The 20,227-nt window shown below is 49.1% G+C and overlaps 1 protein-coding gene across 3 annotated transcripts; it reads right to left on the minus strand.

Moving 5' to 3' along the window:
* Positions 1-1,391: 1,391 nt before the first annotated feature.
* R3hcc1 (R3H domain and coiled-coil containing 1) lies at positions 1,392-18,897 on the minus strand. Of its 3 annotated transcripts, none has more exons than NM_001301651.1 (8): positions 18,867-18,897; positions 11,142-11,269; positions 10,635-10,772; positions 9,222-9,966; positions 8,042-8,214; positions 4,048-4,118; positions 2,672-2,767; positions 1,392-1,690 (listed from the first exon to the last, which is right to left on the minus strand). In NM_001301651.1, the coding sequence occupies exons 1-8, from the start codon at positions 18,888-18,890 to the stop codon at positions 1,557-1,559; spliced, it is 1,509 nt and encodes a 502-aa protein (NP_001288580.1). In that variant the 5' UTR covers positions 18,891-18,897; the 3' UTR covers positions 1,392-1,556. The 3 variants fall into 3 exon arrangements, with proteins under 3 accessions (NP_001288580.1, NP_001139484.2, NP_001288581.1); NM_001146012.2 differs by lacking the exon at positions 18,867-18,897 and adding an exon at positions 11,594-11,672; NM_001301652.1 differs by lacking the exon at positions 18,867-18,897 and having other exon boundaries at positions 11,142-11,581.
* Between the last annotated feature and the right edge of the window lie 1,330 nt (positions 18,898-20,227).

Here is a 20,227-nt window from a genome sequence, read left to right on the forward strand (position 1 = left end):
GGCTGCTGTCAATGGCCTTGTGCTGTCTCCTGCTGCACCGCTAGTGACAGGTCCAACTTGTGTTACCCTTCTTGTTGCTGTAACCACGTGTCCAACAGGAGAAACTTAGGGGAGGGAGGATTTGGGCACATGGCTTGAAGGCAGGAAGAGTTTGAAGCGATGGCCTAAGAAGCAGGGAGCTGCTTGCTCAGATCTCCCTGGACCAGGAAAAGAGAAAGCAACATTCACGTGACTTCCCTCTTCCATTCAGTCTGGGACCCCAAATAGTGGGGTGGTGCTTTTCCCTCCTCAGTGGGAAATGTGTCTCCCACCAGATTCTAAATCCAGTCAAGTTGATGACACAAGTTAGTCATCCCACAATTCTACTGAATAATAGTATTTTTGTCTATACCTATGTGAATAGTGTGCAAGTGTTTTGTTGTGACAAACATCCTGGAGAGACGGTGTACAAGAAGGAAAGTGTCCTTTTGGGCTCATGGTCAGGTGGCTCCCGTGGTTCTGGGAAAAGACTATGTCGACCTTAAGGTATCTACTCAGCGGGGCTATCAACTGGATCCTGGTTATGCTTATAAGTCCACCTCACTAATACACATATTTGGATGCTAGAGCAAAATGTTCCCCATGAATAACTAAGTTCCATTTGGATCACTGCCCCTGGGCCCAGAGCTTCCTACATCTTTAGTTTGACAGAAGAATGGTCCCAGTGTCTTCCAAAGTCCCCTATGACCTGAAGGGGCTGCACCGAGACAAGCAGCAGCCTGGAGAAGCAATCTGAGAGACCTGAACAGCAGCAGAGGTCATCTGGAGCCCTTCTTGAACAGTTGTTCTTTACCGAAACCTGGGTAAGGACACAGGAGTATGTCAGAACCAGGCAAGACAGCTAGTCACAGGGCAACTTTCCCAAGGAAGAGGCTACACATTAGCAGAACAGGGCTCCAGTACTCCCTGGGGTTTCCTGTGTAAAGAGTGTCCTAGCCCCAGCAAACCTGAGATGGACAATGACCTCTAAGCTCTGGAGTGGGCCACGGCGCCTCCAATACTATACTCAAGACTCACGTAAGGTGAGCACTGTCCAGTCCTACGCTCAGCAGGCACTCAAGTGTCGCCTCTCAGCTTCGTTCACACTTACTTTTCAAGGCTCCCTTAAATAATACCCAAGGACAACTACATCCCCCACTTCCACACAGCACAAGATGGCAGGCTGGGGTTCCTGAAATGGGTGAGACTGGGTAGGTGGCATGAATCAAGTAGCACCCAACTCCCCAGAGTCACCTGTGCACAAATGCCCCTCAAGTTAAGATGGGATCGCCCAGGTTCAGTAACCAGAGACCCATAGTAAGAGATGGGACAGCACCCCCTAGTGTCTCAAGACCGCACTTGGACGCAATCAATACACCAACTTTAAATTTTTATTTCTTCTCAATTTCTGAGAGCAGACCAACTAAAGCCTGCTGTGCCCCATAGCAGCTCCAGTGAGGGCAAAGGGGCTGTCCTGGTATCTGTAAAGGCGTGTGGTACTGGGCCCCAGCCTAATTCGGAGAGCTGGGTCCGGGGCCTCAAGATGGCAGAACACTTGGGGGAGTAGGCAGCTCTTTCTTTCTGTTGTGTTGGAGTCCCAAGGCCCGGGCCACCAGCCTGCGGGCCACCGCTGAATCTGTCTGCGGCCTCTCCTTCGATAGTCGCAGGAACTCTGAAAGGAAGATCCAGTGGGTGGGATGTGGATTCAAGGGTAGGGTGAGCCTGTGTGTAATGAATGGAATGCTGCAGAGGCTGGGACCCACTTGTGCCCACAGCAGCCAGGTGCTTGTGAGAGGGGTCCAGGAGGACTCCAGGCCCATATTTCTGCCTCCCTGTGGAACCTGACATAAACCTACCCCTCCTGTCACCCTGGCTCATCTGTGCAGTAGGGGTGAGGTGCTCCTTAAGACCCTCTGAGAGGAAACACTCAGGATGGGACTCCTGGATCACTGGACAGCCCAATGGGGATAGTTCCGGCTGGGGAGATGGCTCGGCGGTTAAGAGCACTGACTGCTTATCTGAAGGTCCTGAGTTCAAATCCTAGCAACCACATGATGGCTCACAACCATCTGTACAGCTACAGAATACTCACATACATAAAATAAATAAATAATTTTTTTTAAAAAAGAGGGGGGATATTTCTTGTTTCTAAAAAGTCGAGGACGCGGCCATGTCACCATTTGCGGTGGCATGGATGGCTCTGGCAGGCATCCCCTGGGCCCATTCTGCGGGTTCCATCTTTGCTATCATAAAAACTGACCCCTCAGAGCCCTCAGAATGCTTTCTGGAAGAGGAAAGAGACAGGGCAGACATTTGTCATCTAGCTCCTGTACTGACTCGCTCAAGGTCAAACAGGTCACCAAGGTGCCATCTCGGGCTGATCCAGGCCCAAGCACTTCTGACCCTTACAGAGTAGTCTCCATGGCCCTCTAGAAGGAAGGCTGGGCTTTTCCCAGATCAGTGACCATAAGAAGGTGTGCGCTGGAGAGCAAACATATATGGTAGCTGACCCTGGGCCCTCTCCAGGCTTGGGGAAAGCTGAGCCCCACTAACTGCTGTAGCCCAGGCTCTTGAAGAGCAGAAGGATGACGAAGGGAATCAAACCGAACATAAGCACAGGCAGCCTCAGGCAGAAGGACCGGCTTTGCCTTACTTGGCCTCTGCAAGGCTTTCAGCTTGGACTGCTTGGTCCCCTGTGTGAGCGGGCGGATCTTGAGCACGGAGAAATCCTTGGCCAGTGCCTCGAGTGCTGGAGAAGGGAGGCAAGAGCTGGGGTGACTTGTGTGCAAGGTGAGGACCCCCCCACAGAGGTCTGGAGCGCATGCATCACCCCAAACTTCCATAGTCACTCTCACACCCGGCCCCAACCACCCTGCCTCTGCCCTAGCTCGGTAAAGGCTGAAACTCTCTCCTCCTGCTCCCGATCCCTACAGAACCCTACAGAACGGTATGAGGCCGGGAGGGATACTGCGGCCTGTGCTGGCAGATGATGCCCCAGCCTGGTATGCAGATTCTCAGAGCAGGAGGGTCAGGTTCTGCCTGAGCTTAAACCAGACTCTCCTCGTAACCCCGCCCCCAGGAGCCTCAGGGAACACCAGTACTCATGGACCACCCATACTGAGCCAACGTGCTCCTGACATCAGGACCTAGCAGGTATGTTATATGGACAAGGAAACTGAGGCCGGGGCATGACTCGATCTTGCTATACCCGGCAGGCCCAGGAGGCAGCCAATGCTATCCTGGCCACAGCTTATCCTCCCATGATCCTCAGTGGTCGCTTGGCCCTTTTCCCCCAATCTCCTTTCCAGGGGCTCCCTCCCTACCACGCCTGCTCTTCCCCACCCCCAACTTCTGGCTTTCTAAGGACCAGGCCAAACCCAAGTAGGGTGCTCCCAGCTCTGATGCACAGAAGGCTCTGACATGCACTTGTGGTTCAGGGTGGGAGGGTCTTATTTATAAGTATCTCCACAGTGACGGTGGAATGGCAGGCACAAGCATGGGATGGTGGCTGGAGGGGACAAGGAGGACTGGCTGCACGGTACTCAGCTTCCACAGTGAGAGGTTTGTAATCCAACATAGACCCCAGCATTCTGGAAACCTCAGCCTTCTGTCTGAGAGGGCGTGATGGCCCTACACATGAGGCTGAAGTGAAAACTGAACGAGACTGTACCTGCCTAAGCTTTGCCAAACACCCGTGACCCTGAGCAACAGCACCAGACGCTTGCACCAGCGTCAGTTTGGGAAAGGTCCTATGGTTTGGCCTATGCCATGTTCAGGAAATGTCACTAATCCGAATACTTCTGCCCTGAAGGTGCTGTTACAAAGAGAAAAGGCCAAAGACTTCCTGAGCTTCCCAGGCTATAGCTCCCAGCATCCAGACTTGTGTTTCAGGCTGTTGGAGAGCTGAGCCCATGGGCTCATGGTAGCCTACGTCTGGACATAGGGTAGCCCTCTGCCCAGGGAACCCAGGCACCTCTGCCCTCAATGGAGGCTAGAGACAGAGCAGAGTCCAACAGGAAGCCTCCTTACCTGAGGCAGGGCAGGGAAAGATGCCGATAGCATGAGTGTCATCCACCCACTGGATTCTGAATCCCTTCTCTCTGTATGGGGAGAAGACACAGTCGCTCATAAAAAGCCAGTGCTCACGACCCTTTCCCCGTGGATCCTGCAGACTAGGTCATGGATCCTTTAGGCAAGGTCCCTTCCGACTCAAACCCCAAGACAAAGCTACAGCCTCCCTTAAAGAGAGGAGCATTGGTGTGCTCGCCAGAGCATTATAGGTCAGCTTCAGAATGACCAATGTCAGCCTGTAAACAGGTGAGGTGGGTCACCAGTCAGCATCTAGAAAAGAAGGGGCCAATACTGGAAGGCTCATTTAGGGAAAGAGTGAAAAAGTTTCGGCAGACTTTGCCATAGCTAGGCTGGACATGGGCTCTGGATAAGAAAGCTGAAAGGCTTATGTGGTAGGAGAGGAGATGGGTCCAAACAAGCACAGAGGGGACACGGCTCTGGTTGGCTTCTCCCTGTTGCTCAAGACAGCACCATGGACTCTGGGCCCAGAAGAAGCTAGGAGCAGCTCTGGGCTGGCCCAGCTCTGCCAGTGGCACTACCTTATTTGGCAAGGGGTCAGTGGTGGCCCTGTGTGGCCATCTAGGTAGACAGAGTTGAAAAAGTGCCACCCCCAGGGGACAAGGAACGGTAGTCTAGGAAGCAGGGGGAGAGGGAGAGGCAGGAAGAATGGGGCTTTCCTTTTCTTTTAATCAGACATATTTTATTCTCTGTGCATGAGTGTTTTGCCAGCTGCATGTGTAAACGGGCACGGCATGAGTGCCTGGTGCCCACAGAGCTCCCAGAACTGGAGTTACCAATGATTCTGAGTCACGGCATGAATGCTGGGGCCCAAGCTCAGCTTGTTTGCAAGAACAGTGGGATGGTTTGTATATGCTCGGCCCCAGGAGTGGCACTATTAGAAGGTGTAGCCCTGTTGGAGTAGGTGTGTCACTGTGGGCGTGGGCTATAAGACCCTCATGCTAGCTGCATGAAAGTGAGTATTTTGCTAGCAGCCCTCAGATGAAGATGTAGAACTCTCAGCTCCTCCTGCACCATGCCTGCCTAGATGCTGCCATGCTCCCACCTTGATGATAATAGACTGAACCTCTGAACCTGTAAACCAGCCCCAATTAAATGTCTTTTATAAGACTTGCCTTGGTCATGGTGTCTATTCACAACAATAAAATCCTAAGACAGAAGTTAGTACCGGGGACTGGGGTATTGCTGTGATAGGCCTGACCATGATTTTGTTTGGGAGAATATGGATTTTGGGACTTTGGATTTGGAAAACACTGGGATGGTTTAAATGGGGTTTAATGGGCTATCCTAGTAGGAATATGGAAGACTCTGTTACTGAAAGCACAGACCTGGCCCAAGAGGATTCCATGGAAAAGAATTTCAGAATGTGGCCTAGAGACTTTCTGTGGTATTTTGGTGAAGACTGCAGCTACTTTTTGCCCTAGTCTGAAGAGTTTGCCTGAAGCCAAGATGAAGAGACTCATTAATTGTATTGACAAGGGAAGTCCCAGAAACACCCATCATAGACTTTATTGTCTGGTTAAGGCTTATGAAGAGCATTTGAAACAAACATAGCAAACTGAAAAAGGAAAAATATAAAATATATGGTTCAAGTATTAAAGGGGCACCAGGAAGTGAAATGGCGCGGAATCCTGTGTTCAAGGATATTAAATTGAATTAAGGGAGTAGTGACCTTGGGGCAAGATCCCACCCAGCTAAATTTAGGTCCAAGCAAGGTAGGACAAGTATTTAATCCCAGGAGGCAATGATAAGCAGATCTCTGAGTTCAAGGCCAGCCTAGAACAGAGCAAGTTCTAGGTGAAGAAAAACTTAAATCCAGGTTTAGTGGACCACACCTTTAGTCCTAGTAATTAGGAGACAGGCATGCAGATCTCTGAGTTCAAAGTCAGGCTACAGAGCAAGTCCCAGGACAGCCAAGCTTAGGCAGTGAAGGAACTGGAAAAGAGGAAGCTGGTGATAATAGAATAGAATAAGAGGACCACGTTCCAGCTCCTGCAAGTAGTAGAACTCAGCAGCTTTGGCCACGTGGCTCTGGCTTTGGAGTCAAAATAGAAGGGACTACTGGGACAATTGATGCTGGTTAGCTGGACCTAAGAAATTAGTGGTGATTAAGAAGAGACCAGCACCACTGAGGTGAAATCTTCTGGAAACTGTTTTCTGGGAGCACAAAGAAGCTGTGTTCCAGAAATAGCCCAGGTTGTACCTCATGCTGCAGCTGTACTTGATAATGTGAAAGAGTCACCCTGGTGGTACTGCGTTTGAAGGCATGAAGGTGTCATGAAGAACAGCTGAGGCTTGGCACTGTGAGAGGCCAGGGAAGGCCATTGGTGAAGGTGCAGCTTCAGCTGCAGTTGATGGCCCAGGACTGAAGGGGTCATGCAAAGGAGCTGAGGCTTGGCACCATGAAGAGAGGCTATGAGAGGCTTCCGGTGAAGCCGAGTTGCAGTGGGAAGACGCCAGTGTATTGGAGATGCCACTATCATGGGATGATCACCAAGATCAGTAGCAGCAGTGGAGTGGATCAACCTGAGCTTAGAGTGCTACAGAGGGCAGAGCTGGAGAAGCGACATTTGAAGGAGCCCAAAGGATCACGTGTGGATCCCAGACATTGAAACAAGAAGTTGTAACATTGAAGTTGCCTTGAAGACCTCAAGATATTCAAGATGCCAGAGCCATGGGCTACCTGCTGAGGAAAGCTGCCCTACAGGGAGTGGAACCAGGCAAGGAGAAAGACATTTGTTGCAGTCAACAAAAACGAAAAAGCAGTTGGAGACCTGACAGATCGCTTTGACATCAGACATGGAGATGCAGAGTTGGAGTTTGTCCAGCTGGTTTCCTGTCTTGCTTTAAGGATTACAGTTAACTGACTGGATGACTTTGAACTTTGGACTTTTAACATTGTGGAGACTGCTAAAGACTATGAGGACTTTGGAAGTTGAACTAAATTATTTTTTGCGCTATGCTATGTTTAGGTATGGCTCCCATAGACTCATATGTTTGAACAAGCCTATAGGGGCCAGGGAGTGGAATGTGATGGTTTGTATCTGCTCAGCCCAGGGAGCAGCACCATTAGAAGGTATGACCCTGTTGGAACAGATGTGGCCTTGTTGGAGTAGGTGTGTCACTGTGGGAGTGGGTTTTAAGACCCTTATCCTAACTGCCTGGAAGTCAGTATTCCACTAGCAGCCTTCAGATGAAGATGTAGAATTCTCAGCTCCTCCTGTGCCATGCCTGCCTGGGTGCTGCCATGTTCCCACCTTGGTGATAACAGACTGAACCTCTGAACCTGTAAGCCAGCCCCAATTAAATGTTGTCTTTTATAAGACTTGCCTTGGTCATGGTGTCCGTTCACAGCAGTAAAACCCTAATTAAGACAAACAGCGGGTGCTCTTAACCTCTGAACCACTCACCAGGCCCAGAAAGGGGCTTCAAAAAGCCCACACAGGTAAAGCAATGACAAAAGAAAAAGAAAAAAATTCAAATTAGAAAAAAAAAAGAATTGTCAGAAGACTGGATCCATGGGAATGCAGGGAAGTCAAGAGACCGGGTCTCTGGGTGTATCCCTCCATGCTATGTCAGAACTGCTCAAGCCAGCTGCCCCATAAATAGTCATACCAGGACAACCCTCAGGCTACTGCACACCCAGTGTCCCACTGGTGTATGGATAGCTGTGGCCTAAGTCTGACGGAAGGCCTAGTGGTCCCCGCAGGGGTGTGCACATGCAGATCTTGGCCCAGGTCTAGGGCTTTTGAACATGTCAGTGCTCAAACACTGATCCTTCCCTTCCCTCAGTCAGAGCCATCAGGTGCACCCGGCCCTGAGCGAGAAGCCCAGACATCCCAGGCCTTCTTTCTGAGGGAGGCAATCATTCCTAGCAGGAAAGGGCCATCCCTGTTTCTCCTAGTCTCCCCGCTCCCCAACCTTTAATACTCACTGGAACTCAGAGAAAGTGGCCAACAGGTCCTCGGTCTTGAGTGTTGGCTTAAAGTCATAGATCTCCACCAGGTGGGTCAAGTCCCTCTCCCCGGGCAGCTCTTCTGTGAAGGCGGATGTGTCCAGGTGGATCTTCTCTATTTTAATCTCCTTTTCGGTCAGGTTGGCTGTGATCTGGGAGCAAACAGACAGACCTTTTTGACAAGGGGGACCTCTGGCACACAGGGCTCCGCCTATGCTTTCCAAAATGACAGGTCTGGGGGACAGTCTGCTCGGTAGGGATCTGGATATGGCAGGTCTGGGGGGGACAGTCTGCTCGGTAGGGTTTTAGGTATGGCAGGTCTGGGGGGGACAGTCTGCTCGGTAGGGTTCTGGGTATGGCAGGTCTGGGAGGGGGGGACAGTCTGCTCGGTAGGGATCTGGATATGGCAGGTCTGGGAGGGGGGGACAGTCTGCTCGGTAGGGTTCTGGGTATGGCAGCTTGGTTACTCAGACTGTGGATGTTTTAGGGGAGCGTATTTGGTTTTCTGGAGTCCCCACTAGATGACTGACAACTGCGCCCACCGGGTTCCACCTAATCTTGAAAAGTACACTCTATATACCCTCTTCAGATGGACACGGAGGGGCAGAGAGTTAAGTAGTTTTTTTAAAACTGCATAGCCTATTTTAAAAAAAAAAAAGAGTTGGACAAAGCCATCTTCATGATCCTTACTGAAAATGTAATATTCTCAAAGACTAGATATAAAGCAGCAACCGAAGATGCCCGTCTTCCCAACTGATCCAAAGTCAACCTAAAGGGCAGGCACATGGTTCCCAGAAATCCAATGCCTCAGGCAAAGCTCTGGGCAGGAGGCTGGTTTTCTCCAACTGACAGAAGTACCTGCACAGACGGTTTCCACTCTCTTGTGATATGTATACCACCTTTAAGCTTAAACAGACTTTAAGCCTAGGCATAAGCATCTCCTAAAAGGTTGGGCTGGAACCCAAACACACAGTTCCTCCTCTGAACTCCCCCAATGGATTCCTATTACCCAACACCCAGGGCTGAGCCATCATACGCATCCCATTAACTCGCAACCCCATTCCCCCATCACCTCCACCCCAAGGCACTTCTCCCATAACCCGAGGCCACACCCACCTCACCTCCGCCCTCCCTTTTCTGGGCTCAAGAGCCTCATCACCTCCTGCAGCAGCTCACTGAAATCACCGTGGTCAGCATCGGCCTCATCCTCGTCCTCTTCCTCCGCATCCACCTTGTCTTCACCTTCATCCATCCTCTCTCCCTCCGAATCCACCTTCCCTTCCTGCGCATCAGTCTTCTCTTCCTCCTCATCGACCCGCTCTTTCTGCTTGCCTGTGTCCTCTTCCTTCTCGTCCACCTTCTCTTCCTCCTCTCCCTCTATCTCCTCCTCCTCTTGGTCCACCAGGCTCCGCATCCCATGACTCCTATTTTCCTCCTCCATGGCCAGTTGTGCGCCGGACCCCTGCTGCACAGCTGTCTCAGCCCCTTGTTCCTTTTCAGGATTCTCAGAGGGCTCCGTGTCACCCAACCCCATCTGTGGCTCATTTGCATGGCCTGGGTCGGGGCTCTTCAGGAGCTCTTGAGTCACCAACATGGCAATTCCCTGATCAGCCTCAGCGTCCCCAGCACCAGCCTCTCTAGGCTCTTCTTCTGACACTGCACCAGCTGGGTCCTCTCCCTTGATGCCTGGGATGGAGGCTGCCACCGGTCCACCTTGCCTGCGTAGCACCCGGGGCACATACAGAGGCTGATCCGGCTTCCGTCCACGATGCCAGCGTCCTGCTGGAGCACCTCGGGGACCAGCAGCTGCTCCCTGATGTGAGGTATACCGAGGACCACGGTACTTGCTGGGATGGGAGGCAGGAGGGCGGCAGGGACCAGAGGGGCCATCTGAACTGGGTACTCTGGAGCAGGAACAGGAGTTTCAGGGCATGTTTGGGTCTACAGCAAAATAGCCTACTGGGGCCACCTATCATTCAGGCATGACACTGACAAGTCAGCATTAAGCAAAAGTCACAACCAAAATGACCCTAAAAACAATCTCTTACAAAGGCACAGTGGCAAAGGCAAGTGCCATCCCTGACACACCCAAAGGAGCTCCCCGGTGACTACTACAATCAAATCAGTGGGTGCTGAATCTTGGGTTTCACGATAAACAAGGATAATAATTGCATTTAGGAGCTGTTATTAGAACCAGAGTCACAGTAATAAGATATCCATCCTATGAGATGCACATGGCAATAAGGATGGCTATAGGCCAACACGTTCATGCCCTGTACCAAGGTCTCTCTGGAGAACGCGCTCACAAAGACGACAGGGGTGTAGACCCACCCTTACTAGCCCAACTGCTTGTGTGCACTATATTTTCTTTGGCCCAACACGAACAGCTGAACAGCCAAGTCAGTTGCATCCCTGATGAAGCAAAAGGCAACTGTGACTGTGGCCCTGGCTCCTACCAAACTCTACCCTCCTTGGCTAGCCAGCTAGTCCAATCATCACACACACACACACACACTCACACACACACACACACAGCTGCTGAGAACCCTCCAAAGCAGTAGGACAAACTCACCTGATGTCCAGGTGACAAATGACTGTCCTCCTCTTCCAGCCCTCCCCAACAGAGAAGCTGCTCAAAAGATCAAAATTCTCCGCCGTTCGATGGATCAGGTACCGCAGGCGGCTGGAGACTGGGGGAAAAAGTAGGACCCTGCAAAGGAACCAAATGGAAATAATAAGCTTGAGACCGCGGGTTCACCCCACACCCAATTCCCACCCAGGCCGCTCCCAGGTTTATGGTGGCTTTAACACCAGGCTCACTGTGCCCAAGCAGGTCCCTGCCTAATTGCAAAGTAGATCATCAAAGGGAGCTACAGTTCCCATCATCTAGAAGAAAGTGAGCACTTCTGCCTGAGTGGGGTGATGCTGCGATACAAAGGAAAGGTGTGGCTGGGCAAGTTGGCAGAGGCTAAAGGCAGGGCCTTTCTGGTGGACCAGCCAGTTACCTGGGCACAGAACCTGGGAGAGGGGCAAACCATGCCTATCCTGGCATTAAAAGCCACTCCCTCGTTCCCCGTACTTGGATAGCTGCTTCTGCAGCAGGAAACGATCGAGCTCCTCTTGGACCCGGTGGACAAAGTCATTTTCGGCCGAGGAGAGGAAGACACCGTCCAAGCAGAGAAGGGCCAGGGTGACAGATGGCAGAGCCTGTAGGAGCGGTGGCCAAGGCCGGGATCAGAATATGGGCCCAGAGGCCGCCCACAGCCCTAAGTGTCCCTGCAGCAAGGACTTTGGAGACTTTCGCAGCCCTGGCCACTGTGGAGCGGGATGGGAGGCGCGTGAGTGTGGAGCCGAGTGCGCTCACGTCCAGAGCCAGGCTGGATTCCCTGCTCCCAGCACCGCCTCGTCTCGCCGCGTGTTACCCGGGCTTTTCAGTTCTGGGGCGCAGCCCACTGAAACCGTCCCACAACACGCAGTCGTCCTTCCCTTTCGCGATCCCAGGAGGAAACACCCAACACCCTCAACACTCACCGCGGCAGCTCGGAAAGTTGCCGCCGCGCTCAGGGTCCCCAAGAGCCTGAGCGTCCCCTTCTTCCCAGCGGAATTAGCGCCATCGTGAGGCCGGGAGGAGATATTGCACGTGCCGCAGAGGGGCGTGTTCTTGTAAAGAGCTGGGGCAGGGCCAGAGCTGCTCTAACCCAAACGCATAGGGCTTCCCTCAAAGAAGCAACTAAGCAATTATTCTCTTGGGAAAATAGAGACCCAAAAAGGTGATATGACTTGTCTAGAGTTACACAAGTCAAAAGTGGCTCTGATTCCAAAGTCAGATAGTACTTTTATCTTCTAGAACCAATTGAGTTCTGCCAACACGAGGGAACAGCTACTAGATGCTAAATAGTGATGACATTATATATTTCTAATTTTAGGTTCCTTTGACCTGGTACCTAATGGAGGAAGAAAGAGGTAAGAGCGGGAGGCTGGAGCTGGGGAGATGATTTAGGAATTAAGAAGGGGAACCTCTCTCTGGTTTCAGGTCCCAGTAACATCAGCACTCGGACACAAACTTGGTGCACATACAAACAAGTAAATAAATCTTTTTTTATGGGGCTGAAAAATTGACTGGGCTGTTAATAATATTGCTCCTGAGGCAACCTAAGCTCAGATCCCAGCACCCACAGGGTGGCTTAGAACCATCAGTAACACCAATTCCAAGGGATCCAACAGCCTTTTCTGAACTCCTTGAGCAAACAGATGGTGCATATATATACAAGCAGACAAGACAATCCTACACCTCTGTAAACGTTTCTAAACACTGTATCCAGAATCTGTCCCCTATATCATCTCAGTGAGAGACCTGCAAAGGTCTCTTGTCACACAGAGACCCAAGTTGGGCCAAAGTGGGCCACTAGGTCCAGTAGCCACTAATACGCTGACTAGAGTTGAGTATCAAAACCTAGATCTAGTGTGCTTGCCAAACCAATGCTTATAGATATGCTATGACTAAGACTCAACACCTTTCGAGTATTGACACGGTGATCAGAAGTCCGGCACAGAAGCAGAAAACACAATAAGGCTAGGTGAGCTCAGTGAGAGAAGCTGGCGTCTTCTAAAATTTTACCCCAAATAGGAGGCATGATTGAAAGATTAAGGACTGATCCAAGCTACACGGGGTTGCACTCAGCTCCTTGGCTCCTGCTGGAGTGGGGGTCAGGAAAGAAGGCAGGAAAAGTTCCAGGACCTAACCATGTGACACCAAGGAATTGTATACCATGGTAAAAGGGTCAGATCACCACGAAGATATAGAAGTTCCAAGACTGAAAGCACCGAACAGAAGGCTCACAAAACATACAGTGGAAGCTCTTACAACAAAAACAAAGAAAGAAACAGGGTGGGGGGGAGGGAGGAAACAGAAAGAAAAACAAGTTAGCTGGGCAGTGGTGGCACACGCCTTTAGTCCCAGCATTTGGGAGGCAGAGGCAGGCGGATTTCTGAATTCGAGGCCAGCCTGGTCTACAGAGTGAGTTCCAGGACAGCCAGGGCTACACAGAGTAGCTCTGTCTCACAAAACCAAAAAGAAAGAGAAAAAAGAAAAGAAAGAAAAAAAGAAAAGAAAAAGAAGTTAATCAAAAATTGCACATATTCCTCAACTTAGAGTGGGGTTATAATATGCCCACTATGAATTTAAAAATAATACATATTAAGATACTGTCAATTTTTTAGATGGTTATTGATCTGAAAGCTCACTGGTCAGTTGGCCCAAGTGGCAAAGTGCCAGGCCAATGAGAGACTCAAAACAGATCATAAACTAGAAGGTGCCTGAGGATGGGCTCTTGTGGTTGTCCCCTGGCCACATGCTTGCCCTGAACGTGCATACCAACATCTACAGCACACACACACACACACACACACACACACACACACACACACACACACTACAAATACAGACCCTTACACAAGAAATCCATAAATAGATAATTAATATACCTAAGAAAGTATTAAAAAAAGAAAAATAGACATTTTCTTTAAACAAAGAAATGAATCTACAGATTAAAACAATGTTCCAGAAAATAATAAACAAATGGCTGGTGCAGATAATGCTAAAAAAAAAAAAAATTGCTTTGGTATTGGAGAGATGGCTCAGTGGCTAAGAGCACATACAACTCTTGCAGAGGACCTGAGATTAGGTCCCAGGACCCACATTATGCTGTTCACAGCTACCTGTAATTCCAGCTCCAGGGGATCTCTGGTCTTTACAGGAGCCTGCACTACACATGTGCACATGTACACATATACATGTAATAAAAAATAAAATAATGTTTGGGTTTTGTTTTGTTTTGTTTTTCAAGACAGGATTTCTCTGTATCGCCCAGGCTGGCCTCGAACTCAGAAATTTGCCTACCTCTGCCTCCCAAGTGCTGGGATTAAAGGCATGTGCCACCATGCCCGGCTAAAATAAAATAATTTTTAAGGTTGTAAACTCATATGTAACATTATATATGTATATATACATATATATACACACACACACACACACATATATATATATATGTATATAGTTAGATAGAAGCCAAGGGAGGGGGGATTGAATGCCTTGTACATTTCTCTAACAATTAATATGCCAGAACAAAATGGAATAATGTCTTTGCAATTTTAAGGGAACAAAAAAAGTTAACGCCAGAAAATTCTATAAACTGCGGTGTGGATAGGTAGTGTCAAACCTGCAGCCACACAGGAACATGTGGAGCGCTCCTGCTTGGCCTGAGGTGGAAGGGACAAAGTGCTGGAGCTCACAGACCCCTGCAACCTGCCATGCACAGCTCACCTCTAAGGCCTTTCAGTAAAACCCACAAAACCCCTGCATTTTCTTTCCTCTAACGGCCCAGTCCAGGACATGGAGCTGACAATTCGTCACCACGGCAAAAGCAGATTTCTCCCCTCCTGGCCTGGTGCCTCTCCACTTCTTTCTCTTTCACAAACTATTAACCAGTCCCACATTTTTCTTTCTTTATTGATAAGAATATAATGATGGTCTCCTTGGTGGGTGTACTCCTGTTTTAGTGCTATGCCTTGAAAAAGGCTCTATGCCTTCAACTCATGCAGAAAGTGCTTTTGTTGCTTTGTTTTGTTTTGTTTTGTTTTGTTTTGTTTTGTTTTGTTTTGTTTTGCTTGATGGTCTCACTGTGTAGTCTTGGCTGGCCTGGTATGCACGACGTAGATCAAGCTGGCCTCAAATATGCACAGATCTGCTTGCCTCTACCTCCTAAAGACATATACCACCACACTCGGCACATGCTGGGGCTTGTTTGTTTATTTACATCTTTATTTCTGCATTGACTTTTTTGAGACAGGGTTTCTCTGTATAGTCCTGGCTATACCCAACGCGCTCTGTAGACCAGGCTGGCCTCTGCCTTAAAGGCATGTGCCACCACCACCCACTTCCTGCAGGAGTTTTAGATTGGTGTCGGACTTTGGTATAAGAAGAACCTTTGATTGATCATCAGATCCATGATGGGACCTTAGAGGCTTTATCAAAAGGAGGGAGGGGCTGAAGAGACAGTTCGTTTGGTAAAGCACTTACTGGATAAGCATCAGAACCTAAGCCTGGGCCACCAGAGCCCACATGCTAAGGTAAGCACTGTAATCCTAGCAGTGGGAGGGCGGGGTGAAGACAAGAAGATATCTGGCTCTCACTAGGTGAACAGGCTCCCTGAACCAGTCAGCTAAGTTCAATGGCAGACCCTGTCTCCAAAAAGAAGGTGGAAGGGCTGGAGAGATGGTTCAGCAGGCAAGAGCATGGTCTACTCTTCCAGAGGACCTGTTCCCAGCACCAACGTGTCAGCCCCACAAACACCCACAAAAACCCTCACACACACAGATGAGCAGGCAGACTACCGATGAGCATAAAATAAAAACAAATAAATCATAAACACAGCAAACAAAAAACAAGGTGGAATGATTGAAGAAAAACTTGTTTGACCTTTGTTCTTTACAGATCTGTACACGTATACACACACACACACTGAGAATACAAACAGTAAATTTTTGATGAGATCAAATTTGTATGTGTATGTACCTGTTTATGCAAGGAGGTTTGTGGTATTGGTATAGTGTATTTGTGGTGTGTGTGTGTGTGTGTGTGTGTGTGTGTGTGTGTGTGTGTGTGTGTGCTTGTACCTGTATGTGCATGTGGACGAAACTAAATTATCATTGAAGTCTCAAGAGATGACTCAGTAGTTTAAGGTATTTGCTGCAGAGTCTGACAGCCAGAGAGTTTGATCACTGGAACCCACACCACAAAAGGAAAGAACTGACTATCCCAAACTGTCTTCTGAACTCTGCCTGTGGACTGAGGCACGTACAAACACACATACACGAACATATTTTAAAATCTATTTTAAAAATCCATATTCATTGCAGAATACTTTTTTAACCCTTAAATCTAAGGAAGTCTGTTACGAAATACTTGTAGGCAAGAGATGGTCCCCAGAAACAGGGTGGTGGTGACAAAGCAGATTTTTTATTATTTTCTGTTTGCTGTGATCCAGCACCTCTGGGCACTTAGCAAGGAGAACTTAGGGAGAAAGGGGTTGTCTGATGGCTTGTATATGCTCAGTCCAGGGAGTGGAACTACTGGAAGGTGTGGCCCTTTTGGAGTAGGTTTGGCCTTGTTGAAGCAGGTGTGTCACTGTGGGAGTGGGCTTTGAGACCCTTATCCTAGCTGCCTGGAAGTCAGTATTCTGCTAGCAGCCTTCAGGTAAAGATGTAGAACTCTCAGCTCCTCCTGCACCATGCCTGCCTGAACACTGCCATGTTCCCACCTTGGTGATAATGGACTGAACCTCTGAACCTGTAAGCCAGCCCAATTAAATGTTGTTCTTATAAGACTTGCCTTGGTCATGGTGTCTGTTCACAACAGTAAAACCCTAACTAAGATAGAAGTTGGTACCAGGAACTGGGGTATTGCTGGGATAGGCCGGACCAAGTTTTTGTTTGGAAGAATATGGATTTGGAAAACTCTGGAATGGGTTAAGTGAGACTTAATGGGCTATCCTAAAAGGAATACGGAAGACTTTGTTGCTGTGAGTGATTTGAACTGTGCTGACCTGGCCCAGGAGGTTTCAATGGAGAAGAATTCCAGTGGCCTAGAGACTGTTTTTGTGGTATTTGGGGAAGAATGTGGCTGCTTTTTGCCATTGTCTGAAGAGTCTGCCTGGGGCTAAAGTGAAGAGATTTAGATTAATTGCTTTGAAAAAAGAAGTCTCAAAACAGCCTGGTGTAAATTCTGTGTGGTTACTAAAGTTCACTCTTATGAAGAGCTGAATCCTGTGTTCAAGGAGATTACATTGAATTAAGGGAGTAGTGACCTTGGGGCAAGATCCCACCCAGCTAAATTTAGGTCCAGGCATGGTAGTACAAACCTTTAATTCTAGGAGGCAAAGACAAGCAGATCTCGAGTTCAAAGCCAGTCTAGAACAGAACAAATTCTAGCTAGGTGAAGAAAAACTTAAATCCAGGCTTGGTGGACCACACCTTTAATCCCAGTACTTAGGAGACAGGCGTGCAGATCTCTGAGTTCAAAGTCAGTCTGCAGAACAAGTTCCAGGACACCCAAGCTTAGGCAGTGAAGCAGTTGGAAAACAGAAAGCTGGTGATAATGTAGTAGAATAAGAGGACCATGTTCCAGTTCCACCAAGCAGCAGAACTCGGCAGCTTTGGCCACGTGGCTCTGGCTTTAAAATCCAGAATAGAAGGGATTATGGGGACAATTGATGCTGGTTAGCTGGAGCTAAGAAATTAGTAGTGATTAGAAAGAGACCAGCATCACTGAGGTGAAATCCTCTGGGAAATGTTTTCTGGGAGCACAAAGAAGCTGTTCCAGAAATAGCCCAGGTTGTACCTCATGCTGCAGCTGTACTTGATAATGTGTAAGAGTCACCATGAAGGCATGAAGGGGGTCATGAAGAGTAGCTGAGGCTCAACATTGTGAGAGAGGCCATGGAAGGCCATGGGTGAAGGTGCAGCCTCAGTTGCAGTTGATGGCCAAGACTGAAGGGGTCATGCAAAGGAGTTGAGGCTTAGCACCATGAAGAGAGTCTATGAGAGGCGCTATTGGTGAAGCCTTGATGCAGCAGAGATATTGGAGATGCCAATACCATGGGATGATTACCAAGAACAACAGCAGCAGTGGAATGGATCAACCTGAGTTTAGTGCTACAGAGGGCAGAGCTGGAGAAATGACACTAGCCCTTTGGAGGAGCCCAAATCACGTGTGGATCCCAGACATTGAAACAAGAAGCTGTAACATTGAAGTTGCCTTGAAGACCTCAAGATAAAGCAGTTGGAGATCTGACAGATCGCTTTGACATCAGACATGGAGATGCAGAGTTGGAGTTTGTCCAGCTGGTTTCCTGTCTTGCTTTAAGGATTACAGTTAAGTGACTGGATGACTGTCAGAAGAGACTTTGGACTTTTAACATTGTTGAGACTGATAAAGACTATGAGGACTTTGGAAGTTGAACTAAATTATTTTTTGCACTATGCTATGTTTAGGTATGGCTCCCATAGACTCATATGTTTGAACAAGCCTATAGGGGCCAGGGAGTGGAATGTGATGGTTTGTATCTGCTCAGCCCAGGGAGCAGCATTATTAGAAGGTGTGGCCCTGTTGGAGTAGGTGTGTCACTGTGGGCATGGACTTTAAGACCCTTATCCTAGAGCCTGGAAGTCAGTATTCCACTAGCAGCCTTCAGATGAAGATGTAGAACTCTCAGCGCCTCCTGCGCCATGCCTGCCTGGATGCTGCCACGTTCCCACCTTGGTGATAATGGACTGAACCTCTGAACCTGTAAGCCAGCTCCATTAAATGTTGTCGTTATGAGTTGCCTTGGTCACGGTGTCTGTTCACAGCAGTAAAACCCTAACTCAGACAGTTGGTTTCAGTTTATACTTTAAGAAGGTGTCCATCCCTCATGGCAGGGAAAGCAGGGAGTATAAGCATGGGAAGCCAGTCACTGTTGGGAGAGCAGACAGAAAACAGGAAGTGGGACTGGACTATAAAGCCACAAGGCCCGCCCCTAACGACCCATTTCCTCCTGGAAGGCTCTATGTCCTATAGGTTACATTGTCTGTCAAACCAGTACTGTCAGTTGGGCAACAAGTGTTCAAATATGAACCTGTGGGGGGACACTTCATATTCAAAACACAACAGCGGGGCTCAGGAAAGCTGTAGAGAGAGGGTAAAAGTGGGAAAGCGAGAGGGGCCGGAGGGAGAAGTCAACGCCAAATTCACCATTTCCTGCTTTACCTGTCTGCCTTCTGTAGCTGTCATCAAAATCGAAGATGGTTTGTTGTTGTTGTCGTCGTCCCTTCAGTTCCTAGGAGACCACAGCCCCAGTCTAGCCTGGGTTCTAGGCCTTCTTAAAGGACCAGAGTAAACAGAGTGTGGTATTTATTAGTTGTCTGTAATCCCAACATTTAGGAAGACAGGGCAGCGGGATCGTCAATTTGAGGCCAGCCACGGACTGTGTGAACCCAGAATTATTTTCCTGGCATCTGTACCACTGTCTAATTCAGCTCCTTTACTCTTGACACACTGTTAGTTAGGGTGGTGTCAAGCAGTTGAAAGTGGGTACTGCTATTGAAGAAGACCCGAGTTCAGTTACCAGCACCCATATCAGGTGGCTTACAACTCCCTGGAACTCCAGCTTCAGGAGAGCAAATGTTTCTGGTCTCAGTGGGCACCTCCATGCATGTGTACATACCCACTCACACATAAACATATATAGGACTAATTGGCCAGTGTCACACAGCCAGTGTCAACAGAGCCCTCGTCTTGTTCTAGTTTCACCCCACTTTGGGGGGAGGGGAGGCCTAAGGCTCCTGTCCAGGTAGGACATGCTGCTTCAATGGGACACTCTGGCTGAAATTTTCTATTTTTTACCACAGCCCAGGAAGGAGAAAAAAGCCTGGCAGACCTTGCTAAGTCACAGACTATAGGATTGAAAACTAAGTCCACTGGACATTGGAAGTGGTCTCTGTGGCACAGGGCGGGTAGACACCACAGCCCAGGAGCAGGGCAAAACTAGCAATGAGGGGGACAGCAGCACACACAGGTTCATAGTGAACCAGAGAAGCTAAACCATGTCTCAGTGCTCTGTGGCAGGTGCTAGGTGAGGACTGCTCAGTAGCTCAGACTGCAAGAGACAAAGTGTAATGCAAAACTGGGCGAGGGGCTCACCAAACCTAGGCCCTTCCGGTGGTCCCCATCTGACACGCCCATCAGCCCTCCACCCTACCTCTCTGCATCCCTTAGCAATCAGTGCCAGCCTTCCAAACCCACCCTGGGCCTGTAGGTTCTCCTGAGGCTGCTTCTCTTAAATTGTTTGTTCTTTTCTAGACAGGGTTTCTGTGTAGCCCTGGGTGTCCTGAAACTCACTCTGTAGACCAGCCTGGCCTCGAACTCAAAGGCCCACCTGACTCTCAAGTGCTGGGAATAAAGTTCGTGGCCACCACTGCCTGACTCTTAAATTCTTAAATAGTATAGAACTGCTCCTGCGGCTTCTTGGCTAATGCTCCTTATACCTGGCTGGTTTACAAGCTAGCTCCAGGGGAGCTGCAGACTCAGTGAGGCAGACCTGGCCTGCTGACTGCTCTCAGCTTCAAGGC

This window comes from Mus musculus, chromosome 14 (genome assembly GCF_000001635.26).
Source record: "Mus musculus strain C57BL/6J chromosome 14, GRCm38.p6 C57BL/6J".
NCBI classification, from domain to species: Eukaryota; Metazoa; Chordata; class Mammalia; order Rodentia; family Muridae; genus Mus; species Mus musculus.